Below are 18,352 nucleotides of genomic sequence, written 5' to 3'. Positions count from 1 at the left end.
CTAGCACACTTGGAATTAAAGCCTTTCAGTAAATACAGGAAGAAGTAACACAGGGTTTTGCAGATGGGTTTTATGGCTTCTTTTTAGGCTCAAAAGTTTTGATTAAAGCTGCTTTTTGAAACAAAGTACCACATGTAGCTGGTGGAAAAAGCACAGAAATACTTTAAGTAGTTGTCAATATGTTCATCTTTGAGTATTGCCAAATTTTCAAAAGTCTAGTTCTTCCAAATTATACCATTCATACTTGAGTATTACATGCACACAGTAAAATTTTGCTTTGAATACATTTTGACCAACATTTCAAACCACAGATTGCAAGGTATCTTAAATGTCACATATGACTTGATCAGCATTTTTCTACATCCTCTTGGTGATAACTTTGGGGAAAAAAATTAGATCTTGCATTTTGTTTGCAAATATAGGAAACATATATTGTTGAGAAATCTCTCAAATTCAGAGGTCCTATTTGTTTAATGAAATATTCAGAACAGGTACAAGGTCAAAGAAACACTGTTCCTTAAAGAGCTTTCTTTCCAAGAAGTTTCTTTTAAACAGAAGCATTACTAAAGGAAAATGGATGACATCAGATTTTACTTTTCTAAGAGTTGTACCAGCTTTTCAACTTCTGTATCAGTATTCATGTATGCAAGTATAACGCGATTTATATACAGAACTTAGAATATATTTTCAACTCACTCATTTTGTAGCCAAATCAGTGTTAATTAAACAAGTTAATGTGTGAAAGTCTAGATAAAAGTTGCACCTGATAAAACCAAAACAGATGTTTTAACTTATAGTTTTAATATTGCAATCAAAGAAAATTCCAAATACTGTACAGTGAAGTGTAGTATAGTACACTATATACTGTTATAATACACTATTGTTACATTACAGATAAAAAAATCAAATATAATTAGTACAGCAATCACAAATAAAACAAACCAAACTTTGCTGGATAACAGCCAGTACTGTGAAGATGGTATAGCTTCTATGCTAATTTATTTTTAATTCAACATGTAAAGCACTTTTTAAAAAGATTTTTTTCTAAATATATACACTATTTTAATTCCTATTTATACAGTTTAAATAGCATTCCCTCCTAAAAGTGCACTCTTTCATTTCTTGGCAATAATCCTCATTGAACATAAAATATTTCTGAAAATACCACTCTTGTTTCAGCCTTTTATTGCTCAACCACAGGCATAAGGGCTCAGAGGGAATCCTGCATTCTAAAGATCTTAAGCAACTTCTTCATGAAGCTAAACTGATATCCACAAGCAAAACAAAGAAACCACTCACTGTTGTGGTTAACAAAAGGATCAACTTCGTATTCATATTCATATTATTATTTGACAAAAGCATGTAGATTCTCATTTTTGAAAATGGGAGCCAAACAAATGTAGAGATAACAGTGGCATCTTCTTAAATCATTCATTTTCCATACAACTCAGACAGAGCATCGCTCTCCCAATTGTAAGCATACTGTGAATTTTATTACCTGGCATTTTCAGTGCACTGAAAAAGTAGCAAGCAACTCTGCTAACCCTGTGACAGTGACAACAGACTCTACCTTATCTAAGACTGTAAATAAAGTATTTTGGTCTTGAAAGCATGCCTGCTGCACAGGGCTGTCAGCACACAGCCCTGTGGCACTGTGCCTCTCTGCCTCTGCTGGAGTGTTCTGTCAGAGGCAATGTCTAGCTCAGACTTTGTAGCCAGCAAGACTAGTAAACTATATGGGACTCACAAAGCCAACAGTGCCCATTGCAGTTTTGTGACTACAACAGGGAAGACATCCCAAATATATTTCTTTGATTTCATTTGAAAAGAAAAAAAAAAAAAGAGAAACTGCACTATCAAAAATTCAACCTTACTAAGCAGCCAGCCATTTGAAGTAGTAGAAGTCTTACATTTTCCTGAAAAACTGATCTGTTCTCCTGAGGTTTCCCATATGCTCATCAGCAATCAAGTTCATTTCCCTTTTTACTTGCATAAGAGGCCTGGATTTTCAGTAACCATCTTTCCTTTAGGTTATATGTACTAAGCCATAGTAAAGTTTAGGATTTTCTAATAATGTGTCTTCTTTGACACAAGATACAGTGTAGAAGGTGGTTGGTCTCTAGACAAGAAAGGAATCCAGGTGGGTACTCAAAAAGAATTTAGAACCACAGCCTCTTTCCACAGGCAATTCAGTAGCAGGAATTTGGGTTGGTTGCTTTTATTTTCTGAGAAAAGGGCACCCTTCTTGACATTTGAGAAGTCCTACTGACACATCTTCACGTCCAGAATGAGTCAACGTCTTCCTTGCCCTCGTATCCCATCACCATTTTCCTGACTAACAGGGAAATCTAACAAGCACATGGGTGCTCCTAAGACAGGCACACAGATTTGTCTCAACTTACATTTGCACCCACTGCTAACAATCAAATGAAACATCTGTTCCAACTTGCACTTTGGTGTTCTTTATTTCACTTCTCCTGTACAGTCACACATCTCACCGGCATGTAGATGAAGTTTAGCTTCACTTCAGAGTATCAAAAGCCATCTTTCTCAAAACCACTGATATTAAACGCATGGGAAAGCCACATGAAATAAGAACACTGCAAAGAAACATGCACAATCCTGCTTTACACCAGAGGAACTCAGACCAGTGGATCTTGTGACTGACACCATTTCACCATTCCTTTGAGACCATCTTTTTCAGGAACTGGAGAGTTCTGAACTACATGACTCCAGTGGGCCCAAGACAATACTAAGGGTGAGTCAAATAGAGCTATTATCTGTTTCTACTTCTATTTAGTTAAGAAGAAAAATGTCAAATTACTGCTAAAATGGGAAGTGTGTCAAAACTAAACCAAGCCTTCCTCTTTACACAGTAAAAGGCACACAAACTTCTGTAGTCTTACCAGAATGGCATGAAAGAAGTAAGCATTTTTCACTGAACTAAGGACGATGTACAATAAATATTTCAATTTATTTCAGACTTAAAATCTCTCATATACACTGCCCATAATTTTTTCAGCCAAGAAAAAATAACCTTTTCTAAAGAAAAGGTTAAAACTGTCAAAGTGATGGTTACTTGGTTTAAACTGCAAGAGATCCAGGACATTGCTCCCCCTCAACCTCTCCTGATTTAAACTCCTTCCCAGGAACATGCACTGATATACTTTTTGAAGCCTCACACTGTGACAAAGCACAAGCCTCTGCTCAACATTTTCTATACAGATGTAGCCCTCAGCCAGCTAGACTGATTCATGGGAGACTAAATGTTTTCAGAAGTCATGGCAGGCTTCCAGCTGCTGCATGTGCATCCTGTTTCTCACTGAATAAGCCCTGCCAGTTAATCAGTGCATCAGCAAGGTCAGTTCTGGTGAGCCAACTGCTTCATACATTCCAAGCTTCCAAATTGCTAACTTACTGGGTAGCAATTTGAGATCTTAACATTTTTCATTTATTTGTGAAAAGGTGTTCCTTAATTTTTACTTCTAAGTAGTGTACTAAATAATAAAGTATTTGTTCCATCTACATAAAAAGTTAACCAACAGAGGCATTTTAATTTACCTTGACAAAAGAGAGGGGCTATTACTTTAGTGACTTGCTTCATTTCAGTTTTACATACAAAAATAAATCCTTCCTCATGGGACATTTTATCATACTAATGGTTAGAACTGTTTAAGTGACTAGAAATGTAAAAAGTGAGGAGACTTTTCTGAATACAAACATATACAACACAAACCACATTAGTGAACTGGTAAAAACCCACATGTTCACAAACACAGACTTCAGTATTTAAATGCTCTTAAATCATTTGAAGCTGTATTTAACATCTTTCATCCATTCAATGTTATTTTACCATGAGAGGAAGCAACAATAGTGCATTTAAATATGACTATGAAGATAGGAAGCAAAGTGCAGTATCAGAAACACATTCCATCCTTAGGGAGCAAGCACAGTGGCTGCTTCTTAAAAACTAGCACTACAGGTCTGATGAACACACTACTTAAGTGGATACCAGTTATATTATCACTGATGCAGGGAAATCTGCATCACAAACTGAAGTGAGGCTGAGAGAGGTGGGTAGTCTTTATGGACACTGAAACAGCACGTATTCCTTGTTCCCACAGAGTAAACACTGAGCTTCTAAAAGCTCAATTATCCCCAAACACTTTAGGATAACGTATGTTAGAGTAATTTCCTTTCAATAAATTCTTAATTTGCTCTTAAGAGGACAGCTGTTATTTAATTTTTGCCATTTCTAACCAATGCTAGTAATCAAAGTATTTTAAAAGAAATGGATTTGCTGTTTGTTGTTTATTGAAATTGCCAACTTCTCTCCTGTAATTGTCTTAAAAGTTGCACAACACTTGACTACCTCGGTATTTGGGAGGAAATAAAGACGTGCTATCACTTACTAACAGAGCACCAAAATGGTTGTGTTGGCTCAGACAGCCATGCATAACCACACCACATTCACTTTATCATCATCATATGCTAAGTAGCCTTTTTACTAACTTTCTTAAACTGACAATATGGAGAAATTAGAGTTTGCTAAAGTCACACACATTCCAAGATTTCTGAGAGGCGTAAACAGCTGTATGAATGAAAAAGTTATTAAACTGCAGAAAGTGCCAGCACAATTTAATTAAAAGTACTGTATATGCTACATTATCAAATTTAGCAGGCGTTTAGTTTCAGTTGCTTTTTGAAATGTATGTATAATTCGTGTTTATAGTGTATTTCTGACTGTAATTAAGTACCTGGGACAGAATTAACTTTGTCAAATTTCTAGTTTTGCCTGTTCTAGCCTTTCCAGCAACCTTAAACTAGCATGGTAGGAACCTTGCATGGGCTTAAATTTTAAGACTTTTAAGGAATTAAAAATTACAAAGAATTTTCAAGAACCCACATGTACAGCAGATATTCATCTCAGTGCATTTCCTAATAACTAATTTACAGGTAACAGAGCCAGCCTGGGCAGCAGTATGGTAATATTGAAAGCTATTGCCAATCACACGCTTATCATGCACTGAATAAGATGATATAATCTTTGACATACATACAAGATTTAATAACTAATCACTTTGTGTGGCCCAGCCAATAAACATTACATTTGAACAGTAATTTCTTCTACCCTTATTAGATTTTAACCTATCAAGAGTGATCCATTGGCTCAGTTGCATTAGTGATTCCTGCATCTTGACTATCCATCTCCTCAAGCTCCTCAACAGAATTTCCCTTTTGTGCTTTAGACCTCGCAGGGAATGTTGTTCCCACAGAATTCACCATGTTACCATCAGTTGATTCGGTATTCAAGTGTTCAGTACCACCTGGTGCAGAAAATGATTCGGGTAAGCCAGCCTGAAAGCTCCCAGCTTTAGCAGTTGAACTCACTGCCTCTACTTTTCTTTGAGATACATCAACTGATGCTGACTGCTCTGTATTCTGATCCCGCAAATGTCTATCCATTGAAGCCTGAATAGAAGAGACCATTTCCTGCAACTTTTTTCTCTGTGCCTCAATCAGAGTGGGGTCAAGCTGCCTGCTGTCTCTCATTGTCACAACTCCCGGAGCAATTCGGATAAGCTCACTGTTACCAGAAGCAGCTGTGAATACAGAAGGCTCAATTTTAGCAGAAGGACTGAAGTCTGTTTCTGTGCTATGCTTTCTTAAAAGTGGTGTTTCCCTGGCCCTTTGATCATGTTGTTGACTACTAGATGCAGTTCCTAGGGAATGGCCCTTTCCTTGAAATGCAGTTACATTATGCAGTTGTTCAGATTTCTTTTTCACCACTCCACCACTACCCAGCTTCAGCATTCCGTGCGAAGGACTCGCTTCCCTGCTTCTTGAAGTAGCTTCAGCTCGCACTTGGCTTAAGGCCTCTTTAACCAGCTCTTCAACGTCAGGACCAACTGGAAAGTGCCCAGCAGCATCCACACACAGCTCTAATCTGTCTTCTGCTGCATTGTACACAAAGTTTTTACCAGGCAGATGTGGAAAAGTGCAGTGCTTGCCATCAGCCAAACCTATAAAGATAGAAAAAGTTATTCAAAGTGCTAACATATTTTAAGGCATGCTCTGAACACACAGTAATTATTGTATTTAAATTTACTGAACCAAGTATGTAAAAAAACCCACACTGAAAGTTATTACCTAACACAACAGAAGTTAAAGAAATAGAATATGCCTGCAGTAACACAAACCAAGCCAAACCCCATGACTACCACCATCCCACATTCCCACCCAAAACAAGACAAAAACAACCAAACAAACACCAAAACCAGAAAACTGCCAAGGAGCACATTTCAAAACACTATCTGTAGAAGTACTATCTAAGACCACTTCCATACTAGTCAGAACTGTAGTAGGATTTCAGGGTGTGTAACAATTGCTAAGCCTGAGGAATTTCAAATTTGGTATTTTGTCTTTTTCTCAGAGAGGAAGTGTTGCTAGATAAACAAAAGTGTTTCAAGCTGACTATGTTGAGTAGTCCTGGAGATTATAACTATTAACCTTTACAGAACAAACATAAGGCATAATATTTTTGATCTGCTGTTTGTTTCACTGTTCCACTTACAATTTGACCAATCTGTAAAAACAGAAAGTTCACTAGATAATTTTAAGTTCTGAAGATTCTATGTGTCAAAAATGGACAACATTCATTTTTAACAGTTTATCATCATAAAACACAAAATAACTCTTTCAACTCCATCCCATACAGGCTTTGGTAAAGCAATAAGGTATCACTTCAGTGATGATGGCTTCCTGTGAGTTAAAAGCTATCTGCAGATGAAAACTTGGCTGCAACCACTCTCTTCACTTGAGTTCCATCAGCTATGCAAGGAGAGCTACAATGAAAACAACACTGTTTAAAAGGTGCCAGGAGTAGGTAAATTATTGGGATTTTTCCTCACATTCTTAAAATTCTTGAAGAAAACCACCAGAAATTATTCAGAAGGGAAGAAACACATCAACTAAATTCGATTTCTGTGTTATCAATATAATGCACTCAAAACGAGTATTATGGCATCAATGAAAAAGGTCATTCAATAATTTGAAATGTTATTGAACTGTTTTCATACTGATGAACTAACTGACCAGTCTCACTCATCCACCACAGCTTCTGATTTGCACTTGCACAGGTGCAGAGATCTACAAATAGGATTTTATTTCAAGAGCTTCAGATACGTAGCTCCTTCTTTATATATTCATGGAAGCCAATAACAAAACAGCCAAAACACAGAACAAAATTTACCCTCGAACACCTACCTGTCTAACTCAGCCTGAAGAACATATTTTAAGTACATAATTTACCAGCTCATTTGCAAAGAGGGAGCTGTAACAATTCCTGTGATAGATCAAAACTGCCTCTGAAACTGCAATTCTGAAATCTCAAAGTAAGATCTTAAACAATATCTACTAAATCAAACTTCAACTGATTAACAGTAGCTACACTTGATAAAAAGCTTTGTTCCAAAGGTCCAGGACAATAGCTGCATTATTACATTAGCTAAAATACTAAAAATAGGCTTCTTTAAGTGGAAAGATTAGTCAGATCGTTGCACACTGGAATTGTTTTAGTAGTGTGTTAATGTTGAAATAGAAATTCTACCTACCAAGGTAGTGTAAAACACCTGCATACGTAGAAATGGTCACATACAGACTGTCATCTCCCACAGCCTTATTGCTTACCTTGTCAGTTGGCAAAAATTACTTGTAAGTCAGACATTTTCTGTAAGTTACTGACCAGCTGGGTTATAAATCCCATGGATTCTTTTCGAGTTCTCAACTCTGGCTAATTATCAATTGGTCAAAAATGCCCTTTCCAGCAGGCAACGTATGAGCTATAATTCACTTGCCACAAACATCACAGCAGTCTTTACAAGCACAGTAAAAGAAATAATACTAAAAGGAAACAGATCTGCTATAAGACATTTGCACACTAATTCTATTATCCAGGCTAATAATTGAGTGAGAGGTGGTGGGCATTGAATATACCATCCATTTTAATTACTGCAAAGAGAACAGAAATTACATGGTAAAATACCTGTTTCCAGAAATAAGATAAAGTTAAGGTTGAAAAAACTGCCAAAGAACAAATTGGACAGTAAGAAATAAGTAAAGGAATCATTACAATAGGTGAAACCACAAGAGCTAAACTATGAATGTAAAAATTTCAACAAGAAAATAAACTTCAAAGGAGAGAAAATAATTGATTGGTACTTTCTTCTCTAAAGAAACATATACTATTCTTTGTAGGTAGTATTTGTAAAAAAAATAAAATACACTCTAACTACTTGCTTGGTTATTCTACATAGAGCCCAAGATGTGATATTCATCAATGGAAGAAGGAGATGGATAGCTTTGCTTTTGAACCATTATCTTAGGAATACAAAAGACAAATTTAATCAACCTTTTAAATTTAAAACTTGCAGCAAAATATCTAACAAGAAGCACACTAGAAAGATGAACTCCTTCTAGTAACTGTTTTAAAGTATAACAGCAACAGGTCCTATGTTTACGGGGGAAAAGAATTTTTTTTAAAAACCCATTAACTTATTTTGGTCATTCTGTCACCAAAAATAAAAAAAAAAATTGTTTGTACAATTAAGGAAGCAAAAAATTCAGAAAATAAGAGGTTTAAGTTCAAAGAAGTAGGCTTAGGGAGATTGCCTAGTCTTAGGCTCTCCGAGGGAGCATAAGAAGTTCCACAATATTATAAGAATGAAAAAGGTACCAGACTAATAACATAAAATAAAAATACATTTATGCTTACAAGTGATTCAATACCAATTTACAGTTTGCAGGATTTGAAAACAGAGGAAGAAAGGGATAAACAAAAACCCCAGAAATACCTGTTGTTTTCTTCATTATGCTGTAGAATACTCCACCCTGCTGAAACAACTGAGGAAGCCCCTTTGCGTAAGACCAAACATCTTCTCCTGTAAAAATCAAACACAACCATTAGAATTAAGCAGTCATATTTTAATATTATAGACAATGGCTGAAAATGTAACTCCTTGAATCAAAAGCTGAGTCCTCACTCTCTTCTATGCAATTAAGAATTTGAATTTTTACTGCAAATTCACAGAACAGGAGCTCAAGACCTTGAGAAACTTTCAGAAAAACATACTACTGTCTGCAGTCAAATATCCTACATGTTCTAGTACAAAGGTTCCTAAATTTGATTTGATCCAAATTTGCAGCTCCTGGTTCTTTGCCAGGCCCTAAACACCAGTCTCCATTCCCTTCCTACCCACCCTTTCTACATTAAACTAGGAAATTATTAACATACTTCGAAAATTCAAGCACATACCCTTGCTCATTAAAACCTTAATTCTATATCTCTACACCTTCTCAAAAATCAGAGATCAATTTCACAGCTGCCACAGAGCAGACTTTATACTGCAGCTGAGACACAAATGTCCACATAGGCAGCTGCATAGAGGCTGTGTCTCTACCTTGCTTTTCTTAAGAGTTAGAAACAAAACATCAACAACGAGGCCCCAGCAGCCCTGTGTAACTGGCATTTTTCAAAGATGCCAAAAATGGCATTCAAATGCAATAACTTTAAATGATGCTGAGAGAAAAAAGGAAAAAAACCAACCTAGACTATATAAGGAGAGGAATACGAGGAACAGAAAAACTGGTTTACAGTGACAGAGTATCAGTGACCTAATAGAACCTGCTCAATCAGTTCAGATCTGCATTTTTGTCTATACCCATTTCCTTATTTTGTTAACCACTTACCTGCTTCAGAGAAGTGATATGTGATGCAGCTGTCAAAGTAGTGCAAATGGAAAGTACTGATAAATTCCATTCTCCTGATGCAGAAGCAACTACTGTGCATACACATTTTCAGAAAAAAAATGCTTTTCCCACTTTACATCAAACATTTAGGGAACGTACTGAGGTATTTTAAATAGAACTTGCCCCCTTCTTTAGAAAATGAAATCTCAATAACCATATGTCTCAAATTTCTATCAAGTTTGGAGAATGTAAATCTTCAACTAAAGTTAAACTGGATGTACTAAATGCTTACAATAGAAATAGCTGGAATGTGTCAGGCTGCAAAATATTAGCCAGCAATATTTCTTTGCTTACTGCTATAAGCAAAATAAAAGTAAAAAGCTATTTTTAATAGCTTCCACATGCTGAATATATGGCACATCTGAACTGTTCCTTTTACTTCTTTACTGCATATCCCACATGGTAACTGTGGCTATTTTCCTGTCCCACCTGCCTCAGGTGAGAAAATGTTTCACCCACATGACAGTGGCATTATATGCTACATCACGCTTTAAAACCCTTCAAGCCACTCTCCAGCTTTTGTTTCCACTCCCTGACAGGCACAGGAGGCATGGGACTCTGTACGCTCCCCTGCTCATCTGTTCCCCCACCACAGTTCTGTCACTCACCTCTCCTCTTCAGGCATTATTCAGGTCCCCATTCTCTTACAAAGGTACAGTGCACATTCATCATGTTCTGTCTTTAGACATTTTTAAAGAGAGGAGGCCTACACAATCCAATTAATTTTGAATGCATTCCCTCAAATCATATATGCTTGGGCTCACTGCATTCATTTGCACATCAAGCTCACAAATTTGGCCTTCACTTCCTAGCAAGAACATCCAGGTAGTAAAACAACTACTCTTCTTTCTTATTTTCCATGGTCTACTGAAGAAGGTCTTGTGTCACTGCTACCTGCATCTTTATTCTCATTTACAATTTGAAATGCATATCCCTATACACAATAGCTCCAAAGCATCACTGCTGCGGCTCTTCTGAGTCCTCCTGATGGTTTAAACACTGCCCACAGGAATCAAAGTAACCACTACATTGATCCCTAACAGAATAGGGCTGTCAGTCCACCCAAGCCTAAAGAGGCCACAGACAGCAGCCAAACAGTGGCTGACTCCATACTACGGAAGGACTCCTTTACTGCTGCATCGAGCAACCCGTTATTATTTGAAGGGCTCCCTTTCCTTCCACAAAGAAGAAGTCCAGTTTTAGACATTAGTGACATTTTCCAAGCAAAGATTCCCTATTTGCTGCGGGCATGATTTTTAAAGCTTTGCACAAGGGAAGTACCACTGTTTAGTTAGCCTTTTATGCAACACTAACAAGGACTACATGCAGGAAAGCATGGAGAGCAAGGCTCACAAAACAAAAGCATCAGCCACTGAAAGAAATACAAACTAACCAGGCTGTTTTGACAGAGATCTCCCATTGGAAGATCAAAAAAACCCCACAACTGCAACTGGACTTCCCCAGATCAGAGGAACTGTGTGACTCAACTAAACTACATCTGAGGTTTGGACAGTTTTGTTGTTAGTTGGGTTTTACCATTTGTTTTGGTTTTATTTGCCATGGCAGTGAGATGTTTATAGGTCACAAGTTAATTTGGATGATCATTTAGTTAGATTAAAAACTCCCTCAAGACACTACATTTGTCACAGAGATTATGTTCTCTGCACTGTTCCTACTCCAGTACACACTTCCTCAGACCAGACTCCAACTCCAGAACATTAAGGTATGACAACAAATCAAAACTATCCTACCCACAAATACGCCTCTTCTGCTGGTGTAGGTTAGTCTGCACCTGCTGCAAGCCCAAGACTGTCACTTCACACAGCAGAGAAAACACACAGAAGTGCAAATCAAATAAAAAACTCAGCTGATAAACACAGGTTTTAAAAACAAGCTGTTTAATTCCAAGAAAATCCTGGTATCAATTAATAAATTTAATTTAAACCTGGCTATTTTGATTTTTGTGAGCTGATGAATTCATCAATGAAAAACAAACCACTCAAAACAGATTCATCATACTTGGCTCACACGTATCCACAGTGCCTCTGCATGGACGTAATTAAATCTGTTTTAAAATATAACACTTTAAATATGTTAATGTAAAATTACAATTCCTTTAGTCTTTTCCCTATAGAGTTCTGTTTCTTGAGCTAAAAAAAGAAAAAGCTTTAGAAAAAATCATGCATAATATGTTAAATAGTCAAAAATCACAGTATCTAATTTCCCAGGGCTTATTTTTAAATTATATACAGAAAAATTAAAGAACACGATCTAAAATTCTAATAAGTTAACTAGCTGAGACCAGAAAAGAAAAATCTTAGTAACCAAAATACAAAAGAGGTATTTCAGCCTATAGGAGACTCTGTATGAAAGAAAAGCTTTTAAGCATCCGGAATGAACAGTTATGGATGTTTGAAGACACACTTTCAATAAAGACAATGGGGGAAAAGAAAAGGAAATTGTATCTGGCCCAGCAAGCTATTTCAACATCATCTCCTCCCTACACATTCTGATATGACTGTATTACAAGAATGCTTTTAACAGAACAAAGTTAAAAAAAGTTAAAAAGTTACAAAGCTAACTCTCAGAACTTTGCACCACAACTTTGAGCAGTACAGAAATGTCATTGGGAAACACTAAGGCTTCTTGTCCCAGAAAGGCTGAATATACCACCCTGAGGAACTGCCACCACAAAACTTTTTAAAAAGTGCAAGGACTTAGGAAGTTTCTCAGAGTTTGTTAACCCATTGAAAAATCACAACTGTAAACAGTCAAGTAACTAGATTTTTTTCTACAAATATTTTAGAGGAGAATGAAGACCCAGGGAGAAAAGTGATGATATAATAATAGCATCTTATTCAGTAGCTGCATAAAGTTTTATAACTGGTTTATCCCTTGCTGCCACTTTTACTTCTATTAGTAATGCAAAATGGATGCAGTCAGAGAAGGGTGAGGTAAATTCTATTCTAACCTGTGCTCTGAAAGCAGAATCTAACAGCAGTGAGAGGCAAAGACAAAAATTGTTTCTTGCATACAAGATCAGCTCACAGTCTATGGATAAGTATCTGCAAAATGATATACCTTAATGCTGAAGTAACCGAGATACTTTTAAAACATGTTGAAGTTTTTTTAGGCAAAAGCAAATAACTATACTTTCAGCAGTATTTCCTTCAGACAGGAAAGCACTCTTTTAAGTTTAATCTCAAAATTAAGACAACTTTTAAACCTAACCTTTTCTTGCACTTTGGAACTGGGGTGTAAATGTCAGTGTGACGAGGTGAGTAGTGATTCAGCACCTTGTCTTACAAGAGACACAGGAGTACACTATCACACTTGGAAAAGAATCAAAGTTCTGCTTGATGAACTTCTGACATACCACTCGGTGATTACGTAATTGTTTCGTTTCTGAAACAATCACATGCTTTAGCCACACCAAATCCCTCCAGCAAGAGGGAAGGCTCCCACAAAAAGAACCCAACCTGTAAACATGGTTCATAGAGCTGAATGTATGATAATTACTGTTCTACTTCCTGCCAGGAAGCAGCAAGAACTGTGAAACCTGATGAAGAAAGTACACAAACGAAGGTCCAGGTCTCCTGAGTTCAAAAAGGAAAATAAAAACCACAGGCACCTGAGAAAAGTCCTTTCATCTTGAATTATTAGAAGATTTACATGACTGATAGTTTATAAGTATACCTTTTGAACCCTATGTCCCCCTTTGGGATTCAGATCCACGTTTAGATTTATTTCAGAATGTAAGCAGAGGAGAAACTGAAACATAGTTTTCCTCGTTCTTTAAAAAGACCAAATCTTCATTTAAAATTAGCAGATTAGCTAAGGAGACAATGTCATGTCGATTTGCTTAAACCAACACAACTCCCTATGGAGAGACATGCCAGGATTTCATCCTACTAATAAGGTGAAAATTTGGTCCTCAAACTTCCTATGAGCAGACACTCAGCATCCCCTTCTCACCTTTGCTATGAATTTATTTCCTGAAACTTGAAGGAGATGTAGGAAAAAAGAGAGCATGTACCTCTCACACATACGCTTCAGATGTGTGCCTAATGAGAGACAGGAAAAACCAGTGGAAAGCCAGGACAGCAGAGGCAATGCAACCACTTCTAACCAGCAATTTTTAAAAGAGGACTTTATAGCAAAGAAAGAACTATCTCATATACCTCATATACGCATTTTTAAAAGTCACTGACAGCATGTTAAATGCACTTCTAAGAAAGGAACTAATCTTCTCCATCATTACAGAATAGAAAAAAAAATGTATGTATGTAACTACAGTTTGAAAAAATGTTATCTTCTACTTAAAAACACCATTTCAAAGTATAACACGAAGTCAGCCTTACCCATGAGTGTTGCCAGAAGACAGAGCGAATACATCTCCTTATCCACTTGCTCTTGCAGATCCTTTGATGAGATTTTACTGGTCACAGCAACGTCTTCATGCTTCACAGCATGGGCTGAGTGTGCTGAGGCAGCCTGCCTGCCTTCCTCCTTACCCTTCAGGATTTCTATGGCAATCCTGTCACCATGCTGCAAAGGAACGGGCTCATTTTCCATGCCTTCTTTGGGAGGCAGAAGCTCTTTCGGAGGAAAGCCATAGCGAATACATTGCAAATAGGGAGGAATATTAAATTCTCTCGCTATGCCTTCCTGCAGTTCCAAGAAGGTGGTGGTGCACTTCAGGGTAAGCATCGACTGCCTCCCATCATTGGTGGTTATTCGAATTTTCTTTTCTTTTGTGGATGTTGGAGAATACGGGGTTTTTGTTGGTGTAGCAGGTGCAGATGATGGCCCCTCACGAACAGCCCCAGGAGAAGCAGTCCTGGGTTGTCCTTTATGCTCTTGTTTCAATTTTTCACTTTTCCGTTTCTGCATTACAGAAGCTTGGTCCGCAATGTTCTGCTGAATAGTTCTTTCAGCTTTGCTCATATTCAACTCCTCCTTGTGCAAAGTTTTTGTCTTCTGTCCAGTCAAAATAATTTTGGTTGGAAGTTGCGACTCTAACTCTTGTCCTTGCTGTACATCATCAGCTCTTTGGGCATGAGCACCATCAATATTTACAGGGGTATAGTCATCGGGGTTCTTTTTGGCAGTTTGATGCAATATTGTGTTGACAACTTTCTGAACAAGAATCTCACTACCAAATTCACCGGGGAAGTGCTTGGTAACAAGTTTCATGGCGACATCATACACATTACTGTTCAGAGATGTGTCACTTTCGTACTGGAACCAGTAGACCGTCTCTCTCACTACTCTTCCACCCCACTCTAGAGTAATAGGAAAAGCTTCAGGCAGATTGTCATATTCTTTACCTTCCCAGTAGTGCTTGAATCCACAGCCACATTTGCCACCTGTAGACCTAGTATTAGTTCTGTCTCCATCAATATATGAAACAGACCCATCTTCTCTGACGCGACGCATTAAGTTACCATGACACCAGTTACAAACAGTCAAATTGCTCAGGCCATAGTCTGGTACCAGCACATCCTTCGCAGGGTTGTAAGAACACACCAAACTGTTCAGGGGAAAACTGTAATTTTTGTCGGGCCTTAGCTGGCCATGGGTGCTTTTTGCCAGGTTATACAGCTTCCCCCCGGGAGCCAGCCACTCTGGGGGAACATGATGCTCTGAAAGGGCCCCACAGATGAGGCACCTGTGAAGGCGGTTGTCCATCACTGCTTTTTTGGCAGCTGCAGTGACCTCTTCAGGCTGGACCCCTATTACACCAGTCCTTCTGTAGAAATACTGATGCACATCAGCTACAAGACTGGGGTGGATACCGTGTTTACTCATGAAAACCTCCTCCATTGCAGCAACGAGCCTCATCAAGTACTTGTCCTGCAAACTTCTGTCTCCTCCAATGATGCAACCACCGTCCTCCTCTAACATGATGTACTTTTTGATGAGGTCTTGAGGAACTCCCCAGGCTTTAGGAAGTAGCTTTCTAGGCAGCTTAGGTAAAGCAGCACCTTTTATTCCAACGAGAGGAATATAATGGTTACGTCCTGAGCTACTCCATGCAATGCAGATCGGCTTGTTCAACATGCCATCTTTTCCCATGCATTTTTCCAGGGGTATCAGACCAGGGAGGAACGTCGCTGAATAATCTCCAGAGCTTCGCATTCCACTCAAGGAGTCTAACAGGATAATAGGCCGATGAAGCACATTGGCCAGACCAAAGATGTGAATATTCCTAAGGCCCATTGGCACACCTTCTGGAGGAACAAACAAAGGGTCACATTCATTGATAATGTCCTCCCACTCTGCCGCATCGATAAAGTCATGGAAAAGTGCCTTGTAGTGACTCAGATTCTCCTCAAAATGCTTCTTCAGATTCTCTCGCAAAGCATGCCAGAAGAGTTCCCTGCCAACCAGCGCCCGCGAGACTGCGTGGACAAGGCAGTGGCCATCTCCATCCACGTGGACAGGGATGAGGCACTCTTGACTGTTGTTGGCCTTCTTTATGTCTTCCAGGGTGTCATGCAGGTAAATGAGGCTGCCGGAGCGGTCCTTCCCATAACCGATGGTTTCAACGTGCTCCGGCTCGATGAGGAAAGCGCGGTCGCCCAGGAGGGAGCAGTCGAAGATGTCTCCCTGGTTCATCTCCGTGAGGAGCTTGGCTTTGCCAGTCTGCTTGTCCATCCCGTAGCGGGCCAGGATGGGGGCCAGGAGCTTGCAGTGGTAGTTGGAGAGGCCCATGACTTTGACGAGCTCGGTGTTCCTGCGGGGCGGGCCGGCGCCGCTGACGCCCAGCAGCGCGTTCCGCAGCAGGTTGTGCAGCACCAGGTCGGGGTCCGTCACCTCCTCCACGGCCAGCAGCTGCCGCTGCTCGTGGCGCCGCCCGCAGTCCGTGCACTCGATGCTGCCGCTGCCCTGCGGCCCGTGCGCCGGGAAGAACAGCCGCGCCTGGCATTTGGGGTCGGGGCAGGTGCCCGAGAAGATGCGCCGGTCCCGCTTCTTGGAGGCGGCCGGAGGCGGCGGCTGCGGCTGCTGCTGAGGGGACGGCGGTGGCGGCGGCGGCGGCTGCTGGGGCTGGGACATCGCTCCGCTCTGCCCGGGCTTCACCCGCACCCGCTGCTCCGCCGTCCTCACAAGCGCATCCCCTGTGCGCCGGACAACGACCGCCGCCCCTCAGCCGCCCGGTGCCACCCGAGCACGGAGCGCCCCCCGCCGCCCCCCGCACAACGCGGAAGCGCCGCCACTCTCACCGCCCCTCGGCCGCCTCACTGCCCGCAGCGCCGCGGCCTCGCGCACTTCCACGCCGGCGGCGCACGCGCGGCGCCGCGGGAGCGGCCGGGAGCGGTAGTGCCGCCCGCCGCGACAGCCCGGCGTGGGGAAGGGAGGGGGCCGGCGCGAGGACTACAGGGACCGCGAGGCCGTGCGGCGCAGGGGGGCGGGAGGGGCGAGCCCTCGCGGGAATGCTGGGAAGTGTAGTCGGAGGTGGGTGGGCCGGGAGGGGCGCGCAGGGCGCTCGGCGGCGCTTGTTGCGCTTCCTGGGCAGGCGGGGGGGCGGGCGCGGGTCTGAGGGGATATCCCATGTGTGCATCCCTCCTGTGTCCTCCCCGGGTGTTGGATCTGAGGTGACACCCCACGTGTAACATCCCTCCTGTGTCCCCTCGCCCCCCGCCCGCAGGGGCGGTTCTGAGTCTGAGGGGACGCCCCGAGTGTACTCTCCCCCTCTGTCCCCATCGGGTGTTAGATCTGAGGTGACACCCCACGTGTACATCCCTCCTGTGTCCCCTCGCCCCCTGGCATGAGCACGGAGATGAGGCTCCCTCCCGTGTCACCTGTGCCCCTGGACAGGCTCCGGGGGCAGAGGCGGCTCAGTCCCAACAGGTTGCCGCCGGCAAGAGGCTGCTACAAAGAGTCAGGGCAGTAGGCTGGCTCCAGCCTGCCCTTCAGCAGTGCTGCACAGAGGGCTCTGAGTGCCTGGGGATGACCCCGACGGATTCCTGGGCACGGAGGTTTTCTAACGGCCCCGCAAACAGCACCTCCTGCCAGGCAGGATCCCCTGCGGGCGTGGGCACACGGGCTCTGACCCCAACCTGTGCCCCACAGCCGCCGCAGCCAGGCCCAGGCTGTGCCTGCCCTTTGAGCTCCACGGGCTTCCTGGAGCTAAACACACCCCCGTCGGGGTTTCGATTCCCGAGAAGCTCCGCCGGGCTGCTTCTCCGGGAGGTGTGATATCTGAGCGGAGGTGTTCCCCAGCTGCCGGCTGCTGATAGCGACAAAACAAGGCACAAGGAGACGCGAGAGCACGTTGTTAACACGAGTGATCCCTCCAGCTGGGGCTACGTAAGGAGATAATGAGGGAACGGAGCTGGCACTTACGTTATCTCCAGTGGCCGTCTGAAATTATTCTTTTGCAGAAATGAAATAGGATAATGTTCACAACTTCCAGCCTAATTACGGCGGGCTGGCAGTGTATGCATGTGGAGAGCTCAAGGAGGGTTGCTGTCAGCAAACAGTGGGGTTAAGTTCTCTGAAAGCTATTCCAGATAGAGATTTATCCTTTAATAAAGGAAAA

The 18,352-nt window shown here is 41.3% G+C and overlaps 1 protein-coding gene across 1 annotated transcript; it reads right to left on the bottom strand.

The window, feature by feature from the left end:
- Positions 1-780: 780 nt before the first annotated feature.
- VCPIP1 (valosin containing protein interacting protein 1) lies at positions 781-17,060 on the bottom strand. The gene is made up of 3 exons (XM_064651625.1): positions 14,169-17,060; positions 8,853-8,939; positions 781-6,023 (listed from the first exon to the last, which is right to left on the bottom strand). Exons 1-3 carry the CDS (start codon positions 16,864-16,866, stop codon positions 5,152-5,154), a joined length of 3,657 nt encoding a protein of 1,218 aa, XP_064507695.1. The 5' UTR covers positions 16,867-17,060; the 3' UTR covers positions 781-5,151.
- Positions 17,061-18,352: the final 1,292 nt, after the last annotated feature.

Source organism: Pseudopipra pipra, chromosome 1 (assembly GCF_036250125.1).
Source record: "Pseudopipra pipra isolate bDixPip1 chromosome 1, bDixPip1.hap1, whole genome shotgun sequence".
Classification (NCBI taxonomy): domain Eukaryota; kingdom Metazoa; phylum Chordata; class Aves; order Passeriformes; family Pipridae; genus Pseudopipra; species Pseudopipra pipra.
Note: the sequence above shows the minus strand (reverse complement) of the source record. Positions and strands in the feature narration are given on the sequence as shown.